Source organism: Heptranchias perlo, chromosome 19 (assembly GCF_035084215.1).
Source record: "Heptranchias perlo isolate sHepPer1 chromosome 19, sHepPer1.hap1, whole genome shotgun sequence".
Taxonomy (NCBI): domain Eukaryota; kingdom Metazoa; phylum Chordata; class Chondrichthyes; order Hexanchiformes; family Hexanchidae; genus Heptranchias; species Heptranchias perlo.
In genome coordinates this window covers 28,245,199-28,268,910 of record NC_090343.1, presented here as the reverse complement: position 1 = coordinate 28,268,910, position 23,712 = coordinate 28,245,199, and the positions used below count along the sequence as shown (strand labels likewise).

The following is a 23,712-nucleotide window of genomic DNA, read 5'->3' as shown; positions in this document are numbered from 1 at the left end:
GTAAACAGCTGAGGCCCAAGCACTGATCCTTGTGGCACCCCGCTAGTTACAACCTTCCAACCCGAAAATGACCTTACTCTCTGTTTTCTATTAACCAATCCATGCTAATATATTACCCCCAATCCCATGAGCCCTAATCTTGTGTAACACCTTATCAAATGCCTTTTGAAAATCCAAATATACAAAATCCACTGGTTCCCCTTTATCTACCCTGCTAGTTACACCCTCAAAAAACTCTAATAGAGTTCTCCTTTCATAAAACCATGTTGACTTTGCCTAAACATATTATGATTTTCTAAGTGCCCTGTTACTACGTCCTTAATAACAGATTCTAGCATTTTCCCTACTACTGATGTCAGGCTAACTGCCTATAGTTTCCTGTTTTCTCTCTCTCTCCTTTCTTGAATAGCGGGGTTACATTTGCTACCTTCCAATCCACAGGGACCATTATAGAATCTAGGAGGTCAAAACCAATGCATCCACTAGCTCTGCAGGCTCCTCTTTTAAAATCCTAGGATGTAGCCCATCAGGTCCTGGGGATTTGTCGGCTTTTAGTCCCATTAATTTCTCCAATACTTGTTCTTTATTAATCTTAATTACTTTAAGTTCCTCATTCTGATTGACTAATCCACTTGCACTCAAGTGCTCATCAGTCACTGACTGAAACAAAGATCTAAACATCCGGGGGGTGATTTTAAAACAGAGCCGGGAAGGGGGCGGGGGGGACTTAAGGACATCTGTTTTTTTGTCGGTTTGCCGTCCGACTGACCAGCCTGATTGACAGGCTGATCTCAGTCGGACAGGAGACCAGCCAGGGAGAGGACATCTTCAGGTAAGTCTTTGTTTGTATGGGTTGTTGGGGGGGGCACGGGGGGCATGGACAGGCACAAGGGACACAGGCGGGCACAAGGGTCGCAAGTCATGGGGGATGGGATCGGGGGCCAATCACGGGGGGGGCCCGGGATCGAGGGTCATCGTGGGGGTCCGCGATCGTTGAGGGGAAGGGTCGTGGGTCAGAGGATCGGGGTCGGAGGGGAGGATCGGGGTTGGAGGGCGTTTCGGTGCAGGTAGGCTTGTTCGGCCGGGGAGAAGAACTCCTGCTCCTCCGGGCCCACAAGCTGTGCCTTTCCTTTCTAGGCACCTACCTGTTAGTCTCGGGCCTTCTCGCCTCCTTTCACGAGGCGTAAAACAGAAAGCCCAGGAATCCCAGCCCCCCAGGGTTGAAATCAGGAATTAGTGAAATAAATGGAGGCCTAATGCCTCCTTGAAAGGTCTTAAGGCCCAACCCGCCTCCTGGGAGCAGTTTGGTCGCCCGCCCCTCGTCCCACTCCCGTGAAAACCGGAAATGGGCGGGTTAGAGGGTGGGTCTGAAATGGTGGCAATTTTCAAGGCCCCCCCCCGCCCCCAACCCATCCACTTTTTTAATTTGAAAATTGAGCCCCTACTGTCGGATTCTAATTGGCTACAACCTTCTTCTATATGGCTTGGGCAGTATTTGTAAAATTCACCTCAGCCAGAGATCGCAGCCTCAGAAAAAAAGTGCAAGGAGTCTTGAATTATTTTAATTATTTTCCTGGGGCAAATGGTACCTGTTTAAATCTTTATATCTTTATCCCCACAAGATGTACAAGACTCAAAAAATATAGTTTGATACCACTATCACAAGCTTCAAACCTACTCATTACAATTACTCAAAACTGAAAACCCACATTCAAAATCTTACACTCAATCAAGAATGGGCACTCCTGCTTCCAGAATTAAACCAACAAGCTGCAACTCACGCTAAACATCTACAACTTACTACCTGCATCTGACAATGTTCAATTCTCTGACAGAACATAAAGTTCAATTATATTATTTTGAAATGATTCCACCAAATAAAAAGTGTCACCTTCTTTGCCAAGTCCAAAACCAGATGGCATAGGAAGTGAGTATAGCTCAAATTCTGGGATTATTTTTTACTGATAATGTAAGTTTATTGAAAAATGTAATACTTCCATATCATGTGGTAAATGATGGCAATTTCTATATCAGTGGTAAATATGGACTATTATTAAAAGACTTTTAGTGTCCAGTTTACATTTTAGAAATTTTTGGATAGTCCACTCAAAACGCAAACCTGTTGGCGTCTCCATTTCTATTCAAGCTGCTTTCCCCCAGATTAATAGCTCCAAATGTTTGCTAAGTTCTTACTGTTGGAATTTGATAGGTACAAAAAAGTATAAGTTTGAGTGAAATAGCAAATACTGAATCACTCGTAAATTTTCATAGAAATAGCTAAAGGCTTATCCTCGGTAAAACAGATCAATGTCTTCTACTGATCAGGAAGGACAGAAATGTATATTATACAGATGAAAGAATGCACACAATACATACAAAATCAAGAAGTGTTATGTAAATATATAGATCTGTTGCATTTCTGGGCATACAGGTACATGGTATGGTTGAGTTCACTCAGCACCCCTCATTTGAGCTCACAATAGGTTGTCTGTCCTCTCTGGGGAATCTAATTAAAATCACATCAAATACTGCAGCTAAGGGAACATTTATATCTTAAGATTCAATCGAATGTTAAGGGAGTCTTTTAGTTAAATATATAGTATGGTTTCATGTCACTCCACTTGGTTGCTTCCCTTTATCGCCTCAACATGCCTGCGCCATCTTATTTTTATGTATACATGTTCAAAATGTCATGGTTCAAAAAGAAGCGCACCAACCCACGTGTGTTGCATTTTAAATTGCCTCAGCACTCCTGCACTGCTCAGAGTGTAGTCCTACGGCGAAAAGCCTCTCTTAGGGTTTTATCTGCACTATTTACAACCCCTGCAATCAGCCGCCTAAATAATAGCGCGGCCCAAACCAAACTTGATAGATTGACGCATGTTGATTGACGCCCGAAAAGACCAATCAAAGGCAAGAAAGCAAGCGCTATTGCGGCCACGAGTCCTATCAGTGACGCCGCGGGGCGGGGGGGGGGAGGGGGTTTCTCTCTATCATGTTCGGTTGAGCCACAAAGGCGTTGGGTGGTCAACCAGCGATCGGCAGCGACGCAGGTGACGCCGCCGCCGCCGTCCGTACAGTGTACGCCGTCCAGCCCGTCTGCGTCCTGACGTCCCGCAGGCACCCGCAGACGGCACCCGCCGCGGGTAGACGGCCGAAAGTAAATGAAAATGAACCGGAATAGTCAGTTCTTACCTGTGCGTCGAGGCGCCGGATAGCGTCTTATTAAATCCGAAACCGAACATAGACCGGGTCACAAGCGGCGACGTAACTGTTTCTGGAGCGCGCGGCTAAGCGCAGGGGACGTCGGGCTGCTGACGCACGTATTAGGGACGTACGTAGCCAGGGACGTCATTTGCGTCACGGGAAGTCCTTGGGGAATGCTGATGAAGCTGCTCAGTAAAACTCTGCAGGGGTGCAATACTGTACATGTCAGTTCAAGCTGTACCCCCACTTCCTGTAAATCAAGGCCAGGCTCAATAAGGGGTTTTCAAGTAGTGTCATCTGTTCACTGTGTGTATCTGCCACATTTTATTTTGAAGATCCCCAGTACTCTGATCAAATAGAGTTGACCTTTATTCTTGTTTGATGCATCTTCTGTAGAGCAGAAGGACTTAGCTAGACCTTCAAATCACTTTTAGTGAACAGTCACTCTCATCACATTGAATATCAATGTATTTCACTGTTTCCTTGGCCAATTCGCCTCCCCCCACCTCTCTTCTGAAGGCATTGACTCATTGCTGGTGTACAGTTCCATGGGTATTAGTCAACTGGTACCTCATTCAAGTGGCTGCTCTTCATGTCTGAGCCTAGACAGTGAGTTCAGCAAGCTTTTTAAATGGGAAGGAGGGAATCATTTCTGAGACCAATGTCTGCATTTGTGTGCTTCCAGCAGGATCAATAACTAGATTTTCCTCTCTATCCATGAGCACAATTGTTTTGCCTTGACTGCTCCAACTGAATTAGCTAACTCAGAAGCCAGGGATCAAACTTATGACCTTCCTGGTTGGTATTGCTCAATTAATCACTAAATAACCCCACTGAGTCACCAAGGGAGTTGCATACTTTTAAAATAAAGAATTTTTAAAAATTAAAACCCACTTTACATAAGAATATAAGAAATAGGAGCAGAAGTAGGCCATATGGCCCCTTGAGCCTGCTCCGCCATTCAATAAGATCATGGCTGATCTTTGACCTCAACTCCACTTTCCTGCCTGATCCCCATATCCCTTGATTCCCCCAGAGTCCAAAAATGTATCTATCTCAGTCTTGAACATATTCAATGACTCAGCATCCACAGCCCTCTGGGGTAGAGAATTCCAAAGATTCACAACCCTCGGCATGAAGAAATTCCTCCTCATCTTAGTCTTAAATGGCTGGCCCCTTATCCTGAGACTATGCCCTCTAGTACTAGACTCTCCAGCCAGGGGAAATAACCTCTCAGCATCTACCCTGTCAACCCCCCTCGGAATCTTGTATATTTCAATTAGATCACCTCTCATTCTTCTAAACTCCAGAGAGTATAGGCCCATTCTATTCAACCTCTCTTCATTAGGCAACCCTCTCATCCCAGGAATTAATCTAGTGAACCTTTGTTGCACCGCCTTTAAGGCAAGTATATCCTTCCTTAGATAAGGAGACCAAAACTGTACACAGTACTCAAGGCGAGGTCTCATCAAAGCCCTGTACAATTGTGGTAAGACTTCCTTACTCTTGTACTCCAACCCCCTTGCAGTAAAGGCCAACATGCAATTTGCCTTCCTAATTGCTTGCTGTACCTGCATGCTAACTTTTTGTGTTTCTTGTATGAGAACACTCAAACCTCTCTGAACACCAACATTCAATAGTTTCTCACCATTTAAAAAATATTCTGTTTTTCTATTCTTCCTACAGTTACAAATAATTGTTACTCTATTTGAATTTCCCCCTCTCCATTATCTTAACCTTCTGACCAATGAAGGACAGCAGCCCAGAAACGAGCAGGTCAGAGACTTGTCAGTCGCAACATTACAGAGATGGGGCATAGAAGGTCAATTCATAAATCAATAATGCGCAATAGGCTATAGAGTGTGAAATGAGTTTGGGCCACAAAGGCAGACTTTGAATGTGGAGGCTGCTGTGCAATTTTTCCCATTATGAATTGCTATGTTCACTTTTATAATGGATACTACTTATGTAAACTTGTCACGCTGTAATTACAACCTCCCCGAATGCAGGCGCTGCAGCATGGGGGGTGGGTGTAATTACAGTGTGATAAATTTACATGGGCAGTTTCTATTATAACTGTGGACATTGGAATTTATTATATATTATGCAAAAATAAGAACAGAATATATGATTTAAAAATGATGCCTGAACTATGTCTGCAAGCCCTGAGCGTGCAATTATCCTCCACCCGCTAACCCTGCTTCACTCGAAGACTACACTTGGTCTTGAATCCCTACGAGCAATTTCAAGTAACTTGAGCATTTAGTATTGCATTGTCTTCAAGATTTAGGTCATTGTAGGTAGTGCAAAATAAAATTATGGGTTTTCACTTGGGTAGCTCCTGATTACATCTAACATTACTAATATAGGCTTACGTATTGGTAAGCTGACCCAAAACCTAGGAGTGATTCCACAATCTAGTGCTCCCAGTGAAGAGTGGTCTCACAGGCAGATCATCTCGGGAAATCAGGCCTACAGCTCAAAATTGCATGCTGTGCACCTGTGATTTTCCAAGATGGGTTCCCTGCAAGTACTGCTCCATGGTGGAGTGCCAGATCATTCAATTCATGGCTGATCTGTATCTTAACTCCATTTGCCCACCTTGGTTCCATATCCCTTAAGACACTTGCCTAACAAAAATCTATCTCAGGTTTAAACTTTTCAATTGACCTATCCTCAACAGCTTTTTGGGGGAGAGAATTCCAGATTTCCACTACCCTTTTCGTGAAGAAGTGCTTCCTGACATCACCACTGAACGGCCTAGCTCTAGTTTTAATGTTATGCCCCCTTGTTCTGGACTCCCCCACCAGAGGAAATAGTTTATCTACCCTATCAAATTCTTTAATCATCTTAAACACCTCAGTTATATATCACCCCTTAATTTTCTATACCTGAGGAAATACAAGTCTGGTCTATGCAATCTGCCCTCATAATTTAACCCTTTTATCCTATTAGTATCATTCTGCTGAATCTGCACTGCACCCCCTACAAAGTTAATATATCCTTCCTGAGGTGCAGTGCCCAGAACTGAACGCTGTACTCCAGATGTAATCTTATCAGAGTTTCATACAACTGTAGCATAACTTCCAACCTTTTGTATTCCGGACCTCTTGAGATGAAAACTAACATTCCGTTAGCCATTTAAATTATTTTATGTTCCTGTCCACTAGTTTTTAGTGATTTCTGTACATGGACCCCTACATCTCACTGCTCCTCCACAGTTCCTAGCTTCTCACCATTTAGAAAATACTCTGATCTATCTTTCTTGGATCCAAAGTGGATGACCTCGCACTTCCCCACGATGAACTTCATCTGCCACAGTTTTGCGCACTCACTTAATCTATCAATATCCCTTTGTTACATGGTCAGGAACTTTACAGATTGGTGTGTGTTTGACAGTTCCCTGCTGGAGGTTAGAAATAAGATTGTTTAAGACTGCTTAAGATTGTTTTGCATCTGCAACAAAGTTTGATGTCTGGAATGTGATGCCCACATACTCTAAATATATAATTTTTAATATATTACCAGTAGATCTCTCATGGGTTGCTTATGGCAAATGAGAGGATATGATCGGAAATAAAGAACTTGCAGTTATATTGCACCTTACAACATTCTCAGGACATCCCAAAGCATTTCACATACAATTGATTGAAGTGTAATCACTGATGTTTTGTAGGTAAATACAGCAGCCAAGTCCCACAAACCGCAAATAAGATGAATGACCAGTTAATTTGTTGTTGGTTGTGGAATGAATATTGGCAGGAAACCAGAATTCCCTTCTCCTCTTCGAATAGTGTCATGGGATCTTTTACATTCACCAAAACAGGAAGATGGAGTCTGAAAATGTAGCATTTCCCCAGTGTTGCACTGGTCAGTTAGATTATGCGCTCAAGTCTTGGAGTGCGATTTGAAAGCACAACCTTCTGATTCAGAAGCGAGAGTGCTACCAATTGAGTCAAGCTGACACTTCGAAGTTTGGGTTAGTGGAGTAAGACTTCTAACTATAATTCTTATATATTTTTATCTGTATAAAACATACTGTCAGTGTGTTATAACTGTAGAGTCACTTTGGTATTGGAGAATCACTTGATGTGGGACGAGCACCAACCTTGAAGTTAAAATAATGGAGTTAAATAAGGATAGTTGACCAAGGAACAATGGGGATTGTGGTACACCACATGTGCACAGAGCAGAAGGAGGATTTTCATGGTGAGACAGAAGCAATGCCATAAGGATGAAGAGGAGTGTGCAAGCACTGATGCAGAAATATTGGTGCACAGGTCAAGCACCATCTTCATTATTTCAGCAAAGGTTATATTAATGGATCAGCTCCAATGAAAAGCAGAAAAGTTTTTTTAGATGAACGCATTAAGCTTTTATACACAATTATCAAACAATGTCACTTCAAGACATTAGTTTTTTTACATTTATTGTGATGTATGTACAGAATATACTCAAATTATTCAATGCAATATAAACAAATCCAGGCTGTTATGTCTCCTTCTCCAAGCTTCACTGTGTTGTCTTCTGACTTCACTTCATTTTTGCTAACTGCACAGCACATGCAATGGTAATTGGAGCTTGTTGCAAGACTTTCCCCTGAAGATGTATCTGTACTTGTCAGTAAAGATGATTGTGCTGTTCTCAAGATGATCAAACTATCAGACATAAAACATAATTTGCTGATCTGTGCGCAAGTCAAAGTGGAAACTTGAGAACGATGTTATACCTATTGGCTAAATCTTTCTCATATCAGCACATCATTTTCCAATATCACTGTTTTTTCTTAATACCATGCAGGCTACACTGTTAACAACTCTGGTATACCACCAAATAGAAACCTTCCTTGTTGTGGTCACCAGTTCTAAATAGATTAATTGCAGTGCCAAACCTGCCGTCCTTCCCATCTGTCTGTATAATAATCATCAACTCCATTATTAAAACTATTTGAGCCAACATATTCAGAATTGTTGCAGCCTCTCTATACCATGCAACAATACACTTTTCAGAAGACAAAATATATCTCCAGACGAGTATCATTTCTTTGTTTCCATAGTAGAAGTCCTTACAGTGAAGCTGAACAATGTCCAAAATGTCTTTGATAGGTTGTTTTTAAGACATAAAGAAAGAAAGACTTGCATTTATATAGTGCCCTTCACGACCCCAGAACATCCCTAAGTGCTTTATAGCCAGTGAAGTACTTTTGATGTGTAGTCATTGTTGCAATGGATTTATAACACTGAAATCTCATTACCAGGCAGCAGTAGTACATTAAACAATGCATTCTGAACTCAGTCATTATAACACAAATGCATATTCACACGGGTGGTCACAGAAATTGCTTTCCAGAATACTGTTCCATTAATTGAATGTGAGCTGTCCCAGTTGGTGCAAAAATAACATCTTTAGGTCTCTTTTCAAATGAATAATAAATTGTTTCCTACTGCATAATAATGATGTGTGACTTATGTGTACCCAGTGCCCCCTGTAACAATCACAGGTACCAATTTTGTTGCATATTAATTATTTGTTCTTACTTTCCTGTAGCCAGTTTCTTAATATCTTCCTGTTCTGTTCAGAGGTTCTACCTTCTTCTCCTGATACTCATCTGGCATAAGAAAATCAGTAATCTGCATTTTGGGGTGCCCATCAAAATCACAGATTTATTAGTCAGGCTCAGATAGGATTTTTCATGATCTTCTTGAGCATTCTATCCTTAACTGGATTTACTCTTCTTTGTTTTTACATTATCCTTATTGCCAATCTTTTCCAGGACCTTGACAACTTTATGTATGAAGAGAGTGCAATCTTATCCAGAATTAAGACCTTGTTGTGACTTTAATCTTCAAGAATTAATTTAAAAACTGGCAAATACCCTGTTCCTATTATAACTCAGTCTTACATTGATAGTGTGTATGCTCCAGAGGCACACGGTAACAGATGCAGCATTTGTACTCTGGGATATAATTAATTTGGAAAAATAATAGATATCGATATTGACTCTTCATTATCTTCCACAGCCACCCTCTCTATCCCTCTGATAATTGCCTTCCTATAATTTTATTTCCAATCTCCTTTTGTCTCCTGTTTCCCTCTTATTCCCAACCTTCATTTTTCTACCCCAGATATTTTTCTTTACGCCTGTAATTCTTCTCTTGACAACGTCCTGAGGTCATGAAAAGCACTATATAAATGCAAGAGCTTTCTTTTCTCCTGACTTTCCCCATGCCCCCGTTGCCCATTGTGCCTTTGAGTTTTTCTTCTTGGCTGCCTATTGGTACATCCACAATATAATGCCGCTCCATTTTGCTTTGGCTCTTTCTCAATGGGTTTATGACAGAATAATAGAGATGATTCCCTCTGTTCACTGTTGGTGGTAAAATTGTAAATGCTTCTATTAAAAATGCATTTATGAAACAGTGAACAGAGGAAGTATGTTGGAAATGTGACAATGTTCTTTTTGCTTCTTCACATCTACATGTCCTTGGTAGACATGTTTAAAATTATGACAAAAATAGCAATTGAATGGAATCCTGGTATTACAATCTATCTTTTAATGATTTTATCCAAATCTTAAGCACATAGAGTACTCGGCTTAAATTTAATTTAAGTGCTAAGCAAATGATGTTATAGCTCGAAAAGTAAAATGATCTATCTCACTGGTAGAATTACTCCATGGAGCAAATAAATTTGGAATGTATAGTTCTTTAGATCTAAAAAGAAGTGTTTTATATTAAAAATTTGGTCACCTTTTTTAGAATTTATTGTACAGAAAAAATATTCTACAATGGGAAAAATGATATTCCAGGACACAGGCAATATTGGATTAATTAGCTGTTCATTGATAGCAGAGTGCAGATGAATTTCTCCAGACTACAGGTCATCAACATTAAATTCCTAACTTAGTGAGAATGGAAAGAACATTTACAAAACAAAGTTGAGAATGTCAGAGCAATAGTCTGTTCATAACATGTTCACAATGTAATTACAACACCCAAGAGCTTTGTTTATTTTTATATGACTTGTATGATGCCGTGCAACACTTACCTATCCTTATTTATCCAAAGGTCCCTCTGTGGCTTACTAGCTAATGACATTACAATATATGACATGGTACTAAGCTGTACAGACAGAAAATTCCCTCATCTCTGCTTAGTTGGGTGGTGTCAGCCAGGATAGCACTTGGGACACCTCAATTGCATCAGTGCCCCTGAACTAAACCACAAAATAAACAGTCTCATTGCTATCTAGAGACCCAACCACAGAAGTGCATGTATATGTCTGTCATTTGAGAATAAGATCAGGCTTGGCTGTGATATCTTCCATGTTTGGAAAATCCTGCCAACATTTATTGTCCGGATTTACAAATGAAGAATGGCAACTTAGGAAAAGAGGACAAAAAAGGGGGGAAATTGTCAAAAAAAATACAGAAAACTTTACTTTTCTATCTACTGTTGGAAGCATATACTGAATTTTACAATTAAATAATTATTTTTATTGGAAGTTTGCCTTAAAGAGTGGATTTCGGGTTGGTGGGTGGAGGACGGGGCAATTGGGAAACACACTCGCTGGCCTAAGTTTCAAGCCGGGAATATTTTAACTGCTCGGCCTCATTTCAATGCTATTGTCCACTCCCCATGTGGAACGGGCAGGAAGAGGGCACAGAGTGGCTGCCAGCAGGGAAAGATCAGGCAACACTTAACCATCTACTGGTAAGTGACGGGAGGGGGTTTCGGGAGGGTCTCGCGGGAGGGAAGGGGTGTAGTCTGGGTAGGGGACACCACGACTTTCCTTATGAATCCCGGAGGAGTACTCCTGCTCTCCCAAGCCCAACAAAGGAAAGTTTTACACTTACCTTGGAGAGCCTCTTTGTCCTTCCCACCAACTGCCAGCTGTTTCCTATTAACATCATAGGACCCCGATTTGCATAAATTCATGTGGCTCCTGCCTGCTTTAGGCGGGTGCCTCATCTGCCTGCAGATTAGAATTGGAAATGGCGGGACAGGGTTGGGTTCCGAGCTGGTAAGTAACCTGCTTATATTTAACTGCCCCCTTGCCCAGTTTCCGCCAGGTGGGTATAGTTAAAATCAATCTAAAAATGTTTCCAGATACCCAAAAATGATTTTAACCATCTTTAATCTTGATTGCAGAACAAGTTCCTTACTGAGAAATTCCAAGTTACTTTCTGAGCTATTTAATAGCATCTTCAGATCAGGCTCAAGGAATAAATGGCACGCTGATTTCTAATCTCACAGTTCAGGATGCTGACGAAAGAAGTTTGTGTCTGATGTCAACTAGGTTTATGTTTGAGCCTATATCCAACCGTAAATGTCAGGTGCCTGGCTGTGCTATATGATACATGTAATAGAGATGTTTTTCTGAAATTGAAGAGACTGTCCATAACTAGATCCCAGTCTATGGTAGCCAAGTGGTTACAGTACTGGACTAGTAATCCAGAGGCTGTGACTTCAAATCCCACCATGACAAACTGTAAATTCAAAATGACCACGAAAGCTGGAAGCATAAAAATGGGGAGTGATCTGCATTCAGAACACTTTCCTATGGCATATTCTTGCCCTTTAATGGAGCTTTAGAACCAGAGAAAAAGGAGAATATTTGTCTTGACAGTGTTTGTTATAATGAAGTTCTGCCATATTTTGAAACATTTTAGTGAGTGTCGTACATTTTAATAATACTTTTAAACTGGTACACCAAATAGACATCCTTTATTAATTAAAAATATAAATATTTTCTATACGTATAAAGTAAATGAAACAATTAACTTACATAGAAAGCTAGGTGGGCTTTGAAAGCATGGACATTCCATTAAATAAACACATTGTTGTATAATTTTTTCCTGTTTTAACTTGCACTTTTATTGATTTTGTGTTGTTGATTGAAATATGTTGTCGATATTTTACTATTTTGCATTTAAAGTGAAGAACAAGTTAGCTTCTTTTAGTGTGGTGAACATGATGTTGCTGTAAGTTGTTTTTAAATAAGTTTCTTTTTGCAGACAATTGTCTTCTGTGAGAAATACATCTTCAAAATCATTTTTAAAAACTGTGAAAGATGTAATGTTTGAATAGGTTACCAAAATATGGAAAGATTGTTAAAACATTGATGTAACTAATCCTGCAGGGACTGCTGTTCATCTTTTTCCTCCGACTATTTTTTTCTCATTTCATTTCTGCCCATTCTGACATTCTCTAGGGTAGCTGTTGCCATAGCAGGAGCCAGGCTGTCTCAGTTCCTGAAATCTCTAGAAGTCCTTTGCTGAAGTAATTGCCTGTGATAATTATCCTGTGTTGTATGAGATAATTATACCATGCAGAAATTACAGCTTCACCTTCTTGCATTGTCAGACTTCAAATGAAATGCTTCTAATAGCTACAAAGTGTGGCTTAACAAAGCCTTCCCTTTTTTAAGGAAATAGAAAGTAGCTGATTGTATATTAGCTTTAAATTCCTGTTCCTGAATACAAAAATGTATTCATGTTTGGAAAATATTCAGAATTGTCCATAAAACCAGGTGTTGGGAAACAGGTGTGTCATCTCATTGTATCTTCTGATGCATTTATTTCCCTGATGAATAATTACACACTTTAGGAACCAAGCTTTTTGGTTGGAACCTTCTCCTTTTATGAAACTAAAATTTCCCCCATGCATAAGCAGGTGACCATTCATCCATAAGAGAAATTGCAATACAAGTGAAATTAAAATCATAGGGAATATTTTCGGGTCACTATGGCTGGTGGTGCAGGAGCAATCAGGAGTTGGGGAATCAGAAAATCCGGCTCAGATCTATGTAGCCAAATCTGTGCCACTTTAGCATGAGTGTGACCATGCATCATAGGAACATAGGAACAGGAGTAGGCCATTCAGCCCCTCGTGCCTGCTCCGCCATTTGATAAGATCATGGCTGATCTGTGATCTAGCTCCATATACCTGCCTTTGGCCCATATCCCTTAATACCTTTGGTTGCCAAAAAGTTATCTATCTCAGATTTAAATTTAGCAATTGAGCTAGTATCAATTGCCGTTTGCGGAAGAGAGTTCCAAACTTCTACCACCCTTTGTGTGCAGAAATGTTTTCTAATCTCACTCCTGAAAGGTCTGGCTCTAATTTTTAGACTGTGCCCCCTACTCCTAGAATCCCCAACCTGCAGAAATAGTTTCTCTCTATCCACCCTATCAGCTTCCCTTAATATCTTATAAACTTCGATCAGATCACCCCTTAACCTTCTAAACTCTAGAGAATACAACTCTAATTTGTGTAATCTCTCCTCGTAACTTAACCCTTGAAGTCCGGGTATCATTCTAGTAAACCTACGCTGCACTCCCTCCAAGGCCACTATGTCCTTCCGAAGGTGCGGTGCCCAGAACTGCTCACAGTACTCCAGGTGCAGTCTAACCAGGGTTTTGTATAGCTAGGTGCGGTCTAACCAGAGTTTTGGTTAGACATGCACCTGGAGTACTGTGCATGCAGCAAGGTTATGTTACAATGGTTTTATGTGTGAAGCCCTTCGAAGATGTGAATGTCCCAAGGGTGTCATTTGTAAGTTTTAGATGAATATTTGCCATGCCAGAATATGGACATGCATGATAAGCAATGAAAGAGTTGTAAAGTTGTGTGAGGGCTTGGCATGGGCCAGCAGTAAATGAAGAATAAGTTGAAAGGCTTGCATATTTGGAGCATCTACCTGGTAAATGGTAATCTCACCTTGGGAGCTTCCTTAAGCTGTACCATTTTCTTTCACATCCGTTTCTAGGTCATGCAGGTACCGTACACAGAATTGACCCCATCCCCTACTGCCTGCCAGATATATATCACAGCTCCCCTCTGGAAAGAATGCACTGCAGTGCTAAACAGGGCAACCCTCCTTGTATCTAGCTCCTCCAGCAGCACCCTTCCCCCTTTGCTAACTATCAAAAAGGGAGTTCAGAGGCTGCTTTTCATTACTTTGTCACAGACACAGTTTTCTGCCCCCACATATATTTTGATTTCCTTTGAGTTTTGTCAATCTCCTTTTTTGCCCCCTATAGGCTTTAGAAAGGCCAAAACAAATATTTTAAATAACTGCAGCCTCAGTGATAAGACCAATATGGATTAGGAGCTCATCATGTATTATTAAGTCATAAGTTGGCCCAGCATGATATCAGCAAGTGCTAATATGTTTCCACTTACAGGGGAATCCAAAAGTAGGGGCCATAAGATAGTCACTAATAAATCCAATAAGGAATTCAGGAGAAACTTCTTTACCCAAAGAGTGGTGAGAATGTGGAACTCGCTACCACATGGAATGGTTGAGGTGATTAGCATAGATGCATTTAAGAGGAAGCTAGATAAGTACATGAAGGAGAAAGGAATAAAAAGATATGTTGATAGGGTGAGATGAAGTAAGGTGGGAGGAGGCTCGTGTGGAGCATAGACCTGTTGGTCCGAATGGCCAGTTTTTGTGCTGTAAAATTCTATGTAATTCTATGTTAGCATATTGCTCTGTAATTTTGCCACTTTAGTGCCCATATTAGAAAATTTTGTAATAGCATCTTGTATACCTCAACAATTTTCACATCTTAATGAAACACTGATAATACTAATTTATTTGTTTGCTAGCCAAACTCCTTCAATAAAAAATGAACACTTCATAAATGTAAATTAAAAAGTAAATTATTAGCACAAGTGTTACAAACAGAATAGTTTGCCAAGGTTAGTGTAACAGGAAAACGAAGCCTCTTTGAGGAAAACAGATAGGAACGGAGGCTAGGAAAAAGAGGGCAGAAGGGAAACTGGTTGATGGTAGGGGGAACCTCTGGCCTCTTGCTATCCTCCATTGGGGAAATGGAATAGGGGAAGTAGATGGAGGGTTAGGGATGAAATGAGTGACAGTGAAACTAAGGGAAGGGAATGATGCAGGGGCTGAGTGGGTTGTTCAAAGAGAAATAGGTTGGGATAGTATTGGGAGTGGAGGGGTGGAGGCTGTGATGGGAGCAAGGGGGTGGGAGAAGCACAAGTGATTAGGGAATGGGAAAGGAGGTGCTGAGGGCAACATTTTCCCCACAACCCCTATTACAAATGTAGCTTGCAGCCATTGGTGGCTCCTTTGTCCGCCACACTACACCATACCATCTACCACTTCCCACCCAAAAGGAAAGAAGAAAATAAAAGATAGAGAAGAAGAAGAAGAAGACAGCGAGAGAACCAAAAGGAGTTAAGGGAAAAGAAGCAGCCGAGAAGAAAAAGAAAGATAGAAGCAGAAGAGGAGAGACAGAGTTAGCAACATGAAAACATCTGAGATAGATGAGATAGTATCCATATTCTCCAACTTACCGTGTGCAACACAATAAGCCAAGAATTGAAACAAATGCTCAAATGCAACACTGCTTCATTTTATTTTAAAATCCTTACGCTGGTCCTATCTTGGCTGCCGATTGATTTCTACACCTTGAAAATGGAATATGTATAAATTCATATCGAAGAATTTAGCAGTGCCAGAAAAGGTAAGTGTATATATCGTGGATTTTATTTTTGTAATCACATCTTGCACACTACAACAATTTTAAACTGACATTAAAATGCATGTTATGGAACCTAAGATGGGTGGGCAAGGCTCTTCAGGGTGATCACCTTCCAGTGACTTTTAACTGTGAGATGGGAGAGATTTGTTAACATCTTCCCAAAAGGTCCAAAGGATTCAAATACAAACACATCAATGAATAGCAAGATCTAATCAAGTGATTAAAAACATGCCACCTTCAAGTACAGTTAGTAGATGAAAGTATCTAGCACCATTTACGGTCTTACCCTGACTCTAGTTTCAAGTCCGATAGGCAAATATACAAACTGTCAGAGTTCGAGGTGAAATGGCACATAATTAAATGAGATGTTAGCAAAGTACAGTATTATAGATTAAAGGTTTTGTTCTAGCTTGCCAAACACAATCCTTTTAAACAAAAGTAGTTATATACAAAAGAATCTTCAAAGTCAGATACTCCACACCAAGCAAACACTCCATAACTTATACAGCTTTATATTTGGCAAACCATTTTCTACTCAGCACAGCTACAGCAGTAATAAGACAAAAATTCAGCTGGATAATTTAGGAATTTCTCACACACACCATTAACCATTTACTTTTTGCAGGGAGACTAATTTCACCAAAAAGTTGCTTACTTACATGGAAGCTTTCCCCCTCTTTAGTGAGCATAAGATATAGAAAGAGTTTGCTTAATCTGACAACCGTACTATACAATACTACCAATGACATTTTCTATTTATAGATGGAACTTACTCCATTTATTAACAATTCAACCCACATCATCAAGTGCCAAATAGATAGTTCTGTTGAAGGCTATGTACTTTAATGCTGAGTAAAGATACAAAGACCTTATGGACAGCAACAGGCCATAATGAAGCTGTGATTCCTCCACAGAATTGTTCATTGGCATTCACTTAAAATTATATATTTGTTAAATTATTAAGTTAATGATAAATTTAAAGATAAAGGCATTATGAAATAAAAGAACATTTAAACAATAAAATATATTTTAAAAATATATCTTAGGCATACTTGTTCAGAAGTATAATTGAGAAATACTTAGTCAAATGTTATCTATTTAATTTGATGAATTAGGGCCTGACTTATATAATTTATTTGCATAAATCATTATTTGCATCAGAGATGTTCAGTTATTCTTCAAATGGTTGTGGAGTCCAACAGCAATAGCATGCTGGGGGATAGATTAAGAAATTGGCATCCTCTAAATGTGGGGACCAAGAGAGCAGCTCCATTGATTATAGTACCACTCTTCCAAAACTGACAATGCTTATGTGCACATAATAATATCAATAAAAGCACAATGGTTTAATTACACACAGAATATTAAAACATATTTATTAATTTGTTGGTAAACCTTTTCTAATTGTAGGTTGAATCTGTTAATCAATATGATGTGTCTATATATACACGTTAAAATACATTGGCAGATTATGATGTCAATAACAATTAATACTCTGAATGTTTTAAATATCATTAGATTAGTGATATTCTGCTGATTTTTGCCTGCTTACAACTTTCTGTATTGCACATGAAATAAGAACCAATAATCTGATTGCAAAAAAGCATGACCTATTATATAGAAGTACTGAATTCAGAAACAAAAGTCGTATCTTGATAGCCAACATTAGATTTGTTCCAGGGTGTTCCTCACAAAGTGATAGAAAGGCATTTAGCCAGAAAGTTCCTCTCGTAGCACCTTGTTCCTGCGGACCTCAGATGCATGCCTTTCCTGTCACACAAAATGCACAAATTATAGAACATAAAATACCTGAAAAACTGGTCTTAAAAATGTAATCTCTTCATTGGCATCAGTTCATACTAGTTCTAACAAAATGCTTCCAGGGTGAAACAAACTGTGAATTAGGATGGACAATTATTTTTCCTTTTTAGGCAGTTGATAGATTTTCTGATTTGTTTGACAATCTGAAGAAGATCTCACAAAAAATGAAATAGATGGGCTTCACTCTTCCCAGCCTCTTAAGATGAAGCACTCCATTCCCATAAAGTGTTTTACCCTGTAGGTTTTTTAAATGAGCTTTGAGGATTCCATTTCTGTCCATCTTAGGCCTTATAAGCCAGGCACCACAAGGACAGTGTTTTGAGAATGCTGTATGCTATGATTTTCCATTTTTATTGATCTACTAGCACATTATTTTTGTTTCTGTTTACAATTTTTAAAAAATCTGCAATGATTGCATTGTTTTCCTGAAACTGTCTTTTGGAAGTCAGAATAGGGATTACCAGAAACATGTCAACATTTGGAGGGCGTCCCCAGAAGTGTGTCAGTATATGTAGGGGGTCCCCCAAAATAGGTCAATATTTGACTGGGAGCCCCTCACAGAGAAGTTTGCAAACCACCATCAGCGGCATCATTAGGTTCATGAATTTCATGAAAATTCATCCAATGAGGACAAGTTTATTTGAATTGCACACTAAGCTGAAACTCTAACTGGGCTGCAATCAACAAAGACTTAGACAAAATTATTTATTAAAAAAATCCATTTCCTTTTAATGTAGATAGAAAGTATTTTACTCATTAAACAATATTACATAAGACAAAACTACTTAGATAAAGCACAAGCATAATCATTTGAGAAAATATAACATTTTTGTTTTTTAACTGTTGTACGTGAAGTACATTTTCCAGTGCAGCTTGTTTGAGAATTCAGGGGCCCGATATTAGGAGGGAGGCGGGTTGACAGTGGGGGGTCGACTGGGCGCGTGGGTAACACGCCCAGTGAAATCAGGGTGCTCCGCACGCAATCGCAGCTTGATTGAAGGTACTTACCTTTGCTTCCGGGTTTCGTGCTGGAAAGCTGCGCAGCGGGTGGACTGCGCAGGTGCATCATAGGCTGTCAGCTGGAGGAGCCCTATTTAAAGGGGCACTCCTCCACTGACTGATGCTGCAGAAAATAGGCAAAATTACAGCATGGAGCAGCCCAGGGGAAAGGCTGCTCCCAGGTTTAATGATGCCTCACTCCAGGTCCTACTGGATGGGGTGAGGAGGAGGGGGAGGACAGAGATCTTCTCCCCGGCGGGCGGGAGGAAGTGGCCTGCCTCTGCCGCCAAGAAGGCCTGGCTCGAGGTGGCAGAGGAGGTCACCTGCACCACCAAGATATCGCGCACCTGCATAAAGTGCAGGAGGCGCTTCAATGACCTAAGTAGGTCAGCCGAAGTGAGTACACTTAATCATTCCCCTCCCCTCCATCTGCCACATCACCGCCCCCACCCCACATCTCCTTCTGCACTGCCAACACTACTCTATCACATCACTCCTCACACCCATTCAAAGCTCATCCGCATCTTACCTGCACTTACTCACCTCGCCAGAACTCATCCCACAACTACCACTCAACCCAATCCTCATACAATCTCATGGCTCTATCTCATACTCACCCTCTCATGCATCTCTTTCACGGTCAGCCTTACCCAACCTGCCACTACCTGTGCTGCAGCCACAGGGCATGCATCACACATGTGCAGTAGGAAGCATAAGGCAAACGTGTAGTGAGAATGAAGGGGATGCACAAGGGTGTTTGAGGGTTTGTCATGGTTTTTACTTATATTTGATTTCTGATCAACTCACATTACATATTATATTGTCACCACTACTCCCACCCCTCCTAAAATATCATGTTAATCAGGTCTGCTAATGACCTGAACTATCTACTTAATTGGTTTAAGTGGCATCCCGCCAGCTTTAATTGTCGGCGGGAGTCCCGCATGCGGGGGATGCGCGCGCATCTAAGCGCATCACCGGGGAACCCAGAAGTGGGCGGGTTGGAGCCGGGCTCCGGACCCGCCCTGGGAATCCCCGATTTTCGGAGCCCCCCCGCCACGAACCCGCCGGCTCGGGGGTCTGAAAATCGAGCCCCAGGTGTATGAACTGCACAGACTGGAGCAGAAAGAACAGGAATGAAGAAAACCCCAAAATGATGGATGCATTGCAGTATAAATTTGTCTAGGGCGGTATTGCAAAACGGGCTATAGCGAATTAGCAGCGCAATTTGTACTCAGCCTGATTTTCTTTTCCCTTGATTTCAGCTTGATGCTGTATTCAGGCCTGTAAATAAGCGAGCAACCCAACAGGCATAAAGCTGCTTAAATATGCCAACTGTAGTATCCCAGTTGCAAAATTTAGGTACAAATTGGTGGAGCATGCGATGTGCGTACTTTGTCCAGTTGTACTAGGCGTTGACTGGCAAATCCAGGGGTCTTTCAAGGGGACCCCTGGAGGCCGCTCATAAAAAGGTCTAGGAGATTTTGAGTTTTTATTTTTGTGGACCCAAGAGAAGCAGGATTGCTCCTGGGCCCACAAAAAACTCAGGCCTGTTTGAGGATTGCTTCCCCCGCATTCCAGACCCATCCTGCTGGCCAGCTCAGTGTTGCAGCCAGCCGATTTCCCACCCTCCTCAATTAGTGCCCGCAGCTCGCCAACAGCGTTTAAATGAGGCCTGAAGCCGATATTTGTCTCAATCCTCAGGCCGGCATGGCGTAGCGTGCAGAGCGGGCGCTCCGCTGACTTTGCACCCATTTTGGGCGCAAGCTGAATTTCTCCTCCTGTATTTCTGTAACTCACACGGCTGGTTTATGCAAAGTTTGGGGCCAGTAGTACTGATGTAAATCAGTTGCTGGCCCCCCGCAATATAATGTGCTGAACCCTGAGGCTTGCTATGTCCTCTGCTCACTTGGCGTGCTACAGTGCTCCCTGCAGCACCTTAGCACTTAGAGCTAGCACACCTACCGTGCACTAGGCTCATCATGGCTACATTTTTGATGCAAATTAGGGGTACTCCCCATTGTGCAGTTGGAATGCCTGAGCAGCATTTACAGTTCCTGTTTGGAATGGGCACTTCAGGAGAACCATACACCAAAAAATTAAACACGTGTGTGTATATATATATATATATATATATAGATACACACGTGTTTAAATCTAGTCATTACAACCCATCGGTATATTGTCATTAGTGAGTTATGAGTTGTGTGATCAAGTTACCCATTGAATAGATTTGAAACTGAAGAATTCCTTACCATATATTTGGCAAATATATATATATATTTAACAGCCCCGCATTAAGTATTAAATCAATATCATAAGAGTATTTCCAAATGCTATTACATCGGAATGTGTTTTTGCATATATTTTACAATGGGTACATAATTAGTTGAAGAATGTGGAAACCTGCTAACAGCAGAACATAGGTTAGAAATTGGACCTCATCGCACTCGATTTACAGACGTAAAATGAGTGCTATGAGAGCCAGTTTCGGGGCCCAACGTCCTATGCCCAAAGTATGCCTGAAAGACATCCGACCCGATATTGGGTTTGGCAATTATACAGGCACCCCTGCTGGCTGCCTTTCACAGCCCACCGGAAACCCCAACCCTACAAAGCCTTTCTCCTATATGGATGCCTAATAAATAATGATGAGAATGGCTAATTATTTGTTACTTTATTATGAAGGATTACAATTATTTAGGGTTAACTACTTTTCGAAGTATTAAAATTTAATTTAAAGGAAGTGAAATACTTACCTTCTCACGAAGACGATTCTTGAGGGCAGCTATATGAGCTTTACGATTTTCATTACTAATTTCCATCTTCTGATTCAACTTCCTCTCAGTAGTTCTGCTAAAGTCGCAGTTATCCACAATCGCCCTGTGTAGAACTATACGCCTATGTTGTTGCTTTTCTGCAAGTTGCTGCAGAAGTTGCATCTCTTGGGACTGTAAAGCCACAGAATGATAAGTGTTATAATGATCTGAATGGGATTTCAACAAAATATCTTCTCATTATGTTCAACAGAAACTGTTTCTACTGACAGGAGGGCTGGGAACCAGAGGACACAGATTTAAGGCAATTGCCAAAAGAACTAGAGGGGAGATCAGGAGATGTTATTTTATGCAGCGAGTTGTTATGGTCCAGAAAGGTTGGTGGATGCAGATTCAATAGTAACTTTCAAAAGGGAATTGGATATATACTTGAAAAGGAAAAAATTGCAGGGCTATGGAGAAAGATCAAGGGAATGGGTCATAAGAACTTAAGAAATAGGAACAGGAGTAGGCCATTTGGGCCCCTTGAGCCTGCTCCGCCATTCAATTAGATCATGGCTTATCTTTGACCTCAACTCCATTTTCCTGCCCGGTCCCTATATCCCTTGATTCCCTTAGAATCCAAAAATCTATCAATCTCATTCTTGAATATACTCAACGATTGAGCATCCACAGCCCTCTGGGACTAACTGGATAACTCTTTCAAAGAGCCGGCACAGGCGCGATGGGCAGAATGGCCTCCTGTGCTGTATGATTCTATGAATAGTGGTATAGAGGTGACATTTTCTGCTACACTGTGACTACAATTGGACAGATTCACTTTCAAATCCATATGCCTATGGGAAATTGGAGACTTAAGAATAACATTATCTATGGGAAGACTCGGTGGGGGGGGGGGAAATTGTCAACTCACCACCCACATATAAAACTGGCATTTAGTTTACCTTTCTCCTGTCCTCAGCATCATCCAGCTGTTTCTGGAGTTCCTCCAAAGAGATATCCTTCTTCTTTGGTGAGACAGGTTGTTCAGGTGACAAGTCAGTGGATTGGGGCTTCAGGATCACTTCAAAAGCTTGTCCAGATGCACGCTTGTTAATTGGTTTCACTTCCATATCTAAAGAAAGAACAGACATTAAGAAGACGACAGTGAATGCTCTAGTGGATTTGGAACAGGGTACTGCAAGCAAATTGAAGCATGAAGTGAGAGCTAATGTCTCCAATTCCTTCATATAACGTGCTAAATTATCAACATTAGCTATTAAAGGATGGTCCCGAATGAAACATTTCTACATTAATTTTAAAGCAACTGTTTTGTTCTGTTCTTTGTTATTGATAGATAAGAATTTGGAGTTTGTTTTCAGAATGTTACATTTATGTTTTGCTCTTTTTATGTGGCTATCTAAGGAAAAAGTATACAGTGGGAGTGAATTTCCACGGCAGTTCTTCTGGTTGTATGCCATAGCTTTAGTGGAAGAGGGATGGGAACCCCTGAAAAACAGCTGTTTATGTAATTTCTTTAGAGTTTACACAGCTCTTCCACTGAAGTTACAGCAGACGAGCAGGAGATCCCCCGTGGGGATTCAACCCAATATATTTTATGGAATAACAAAAATAAAATTATCACGTATCATCAGATTTCCTGGAGACATTTTAAAAAAACATAATTTTATTAAGTGGTTAGGTTTATCAGTTTTTAAATTGACTCTTTGCTATTTAATAACATTGGTTGCAGAATCTATTTTACAACAAAATTCTTCGATGTGTAGAGACATTTCACAACACTTAAACTTTAGCGTATCAGTAAAAGAACTTGAGTTAGGGCTTGAATCTTTTGAGATTCATTTTACTTGTGGTTCTTTGCTGATTGAGAATCTTTTTTAAAAAATTGTCATTGTTCCCATTTAAACTGAACCCAAAAGGTTCAATTATGCATAGAGATCTAATAGTAATTTATGAATAGAAAGTTGGAGAGATTACTCGAGCAAAGCAGTTGCACTCTAAATCCCCATATCACAGGATGTGGAGGCTCCCCCAATGGTTCGGTAAGTACTTGAGCCATATAGATCAGAAAGGCCCCAAGTTAAATCCCCAGCCTGTACTGAGTTAGCTGATCTCAGTTAGAGCAGCAGTAGAGGTGCTACAGTTGGCCTTACTGCCTCTTGGTTAAGGAGAGGAAAATCAATCAGAGTTCCCACCCCAGCACGATGTATGTTTGTGTGGATGTTAGCTGAGAATGGGATTGGACCTGGAGTGATACTCCTCTGACACTCATTGTTAAGTGTTATTCTTGAAAATGGTCATTTGGAGGAAATAATAGAGAGCAAATGGCACAGGCAGAGCTGCACAATGGCAAGGAGTTAAATCCTTCAAGAGAGAAAGGAATGGGAGAAA

At 40.7% G+C, this 23,712-nt stretch overlaps 2 protein-coding genes across 3 annotated transcripts in view; both read right to left on the bottom strand.

Moving 5' to 3' along the window:
* gmeb2 (glucocorticoid modulatory element binding protein 2) overlaps positions 1-3,311 on the bottom strand; it is a 60,085-nt gene extending 56,774 nt beyond the window's left edge. For both annotated transcript variants that reach the window (XM_068000565.1, XM_068000566.1), the window contains exon 1: positions 3,196-3,311. The gene's annotated coding sequence lies outside the window, so the exon portion shown is untranslated. The remainder of the gene's footprint in view (positions 1-3,195) is intronic.
* Positions 3,312-17,273: 13,962 nt separating this feature from the next.
* The window catches only part of LOC137335464 (stathmin-3-like), a 53,205-nt gene continuing 46,766 nt past the window's right edge, over positions 17,274-23,712 (bottom strand). Inside the window, exons 3-5 of the mRNA XM_068000815.1 lie at positions 22,266-22,435; positions 21,304-21,495; positions 17,274-17,494 (exon numbers count right to left, since the gene is read on the bottom strand). Coding sequence (XP_067856916.1) covers positions 17,435-17,494; positions 21,304-21,495; positions 22,266-22,435 — 422 coding nt within the window. The 3' untranslated portion in view covers positions 17,274-17,434. The remainder of the gene's footprint in view (positions 17,495-21,303; positions 21,496-22,265; positions 22,436-23,712) is intronic.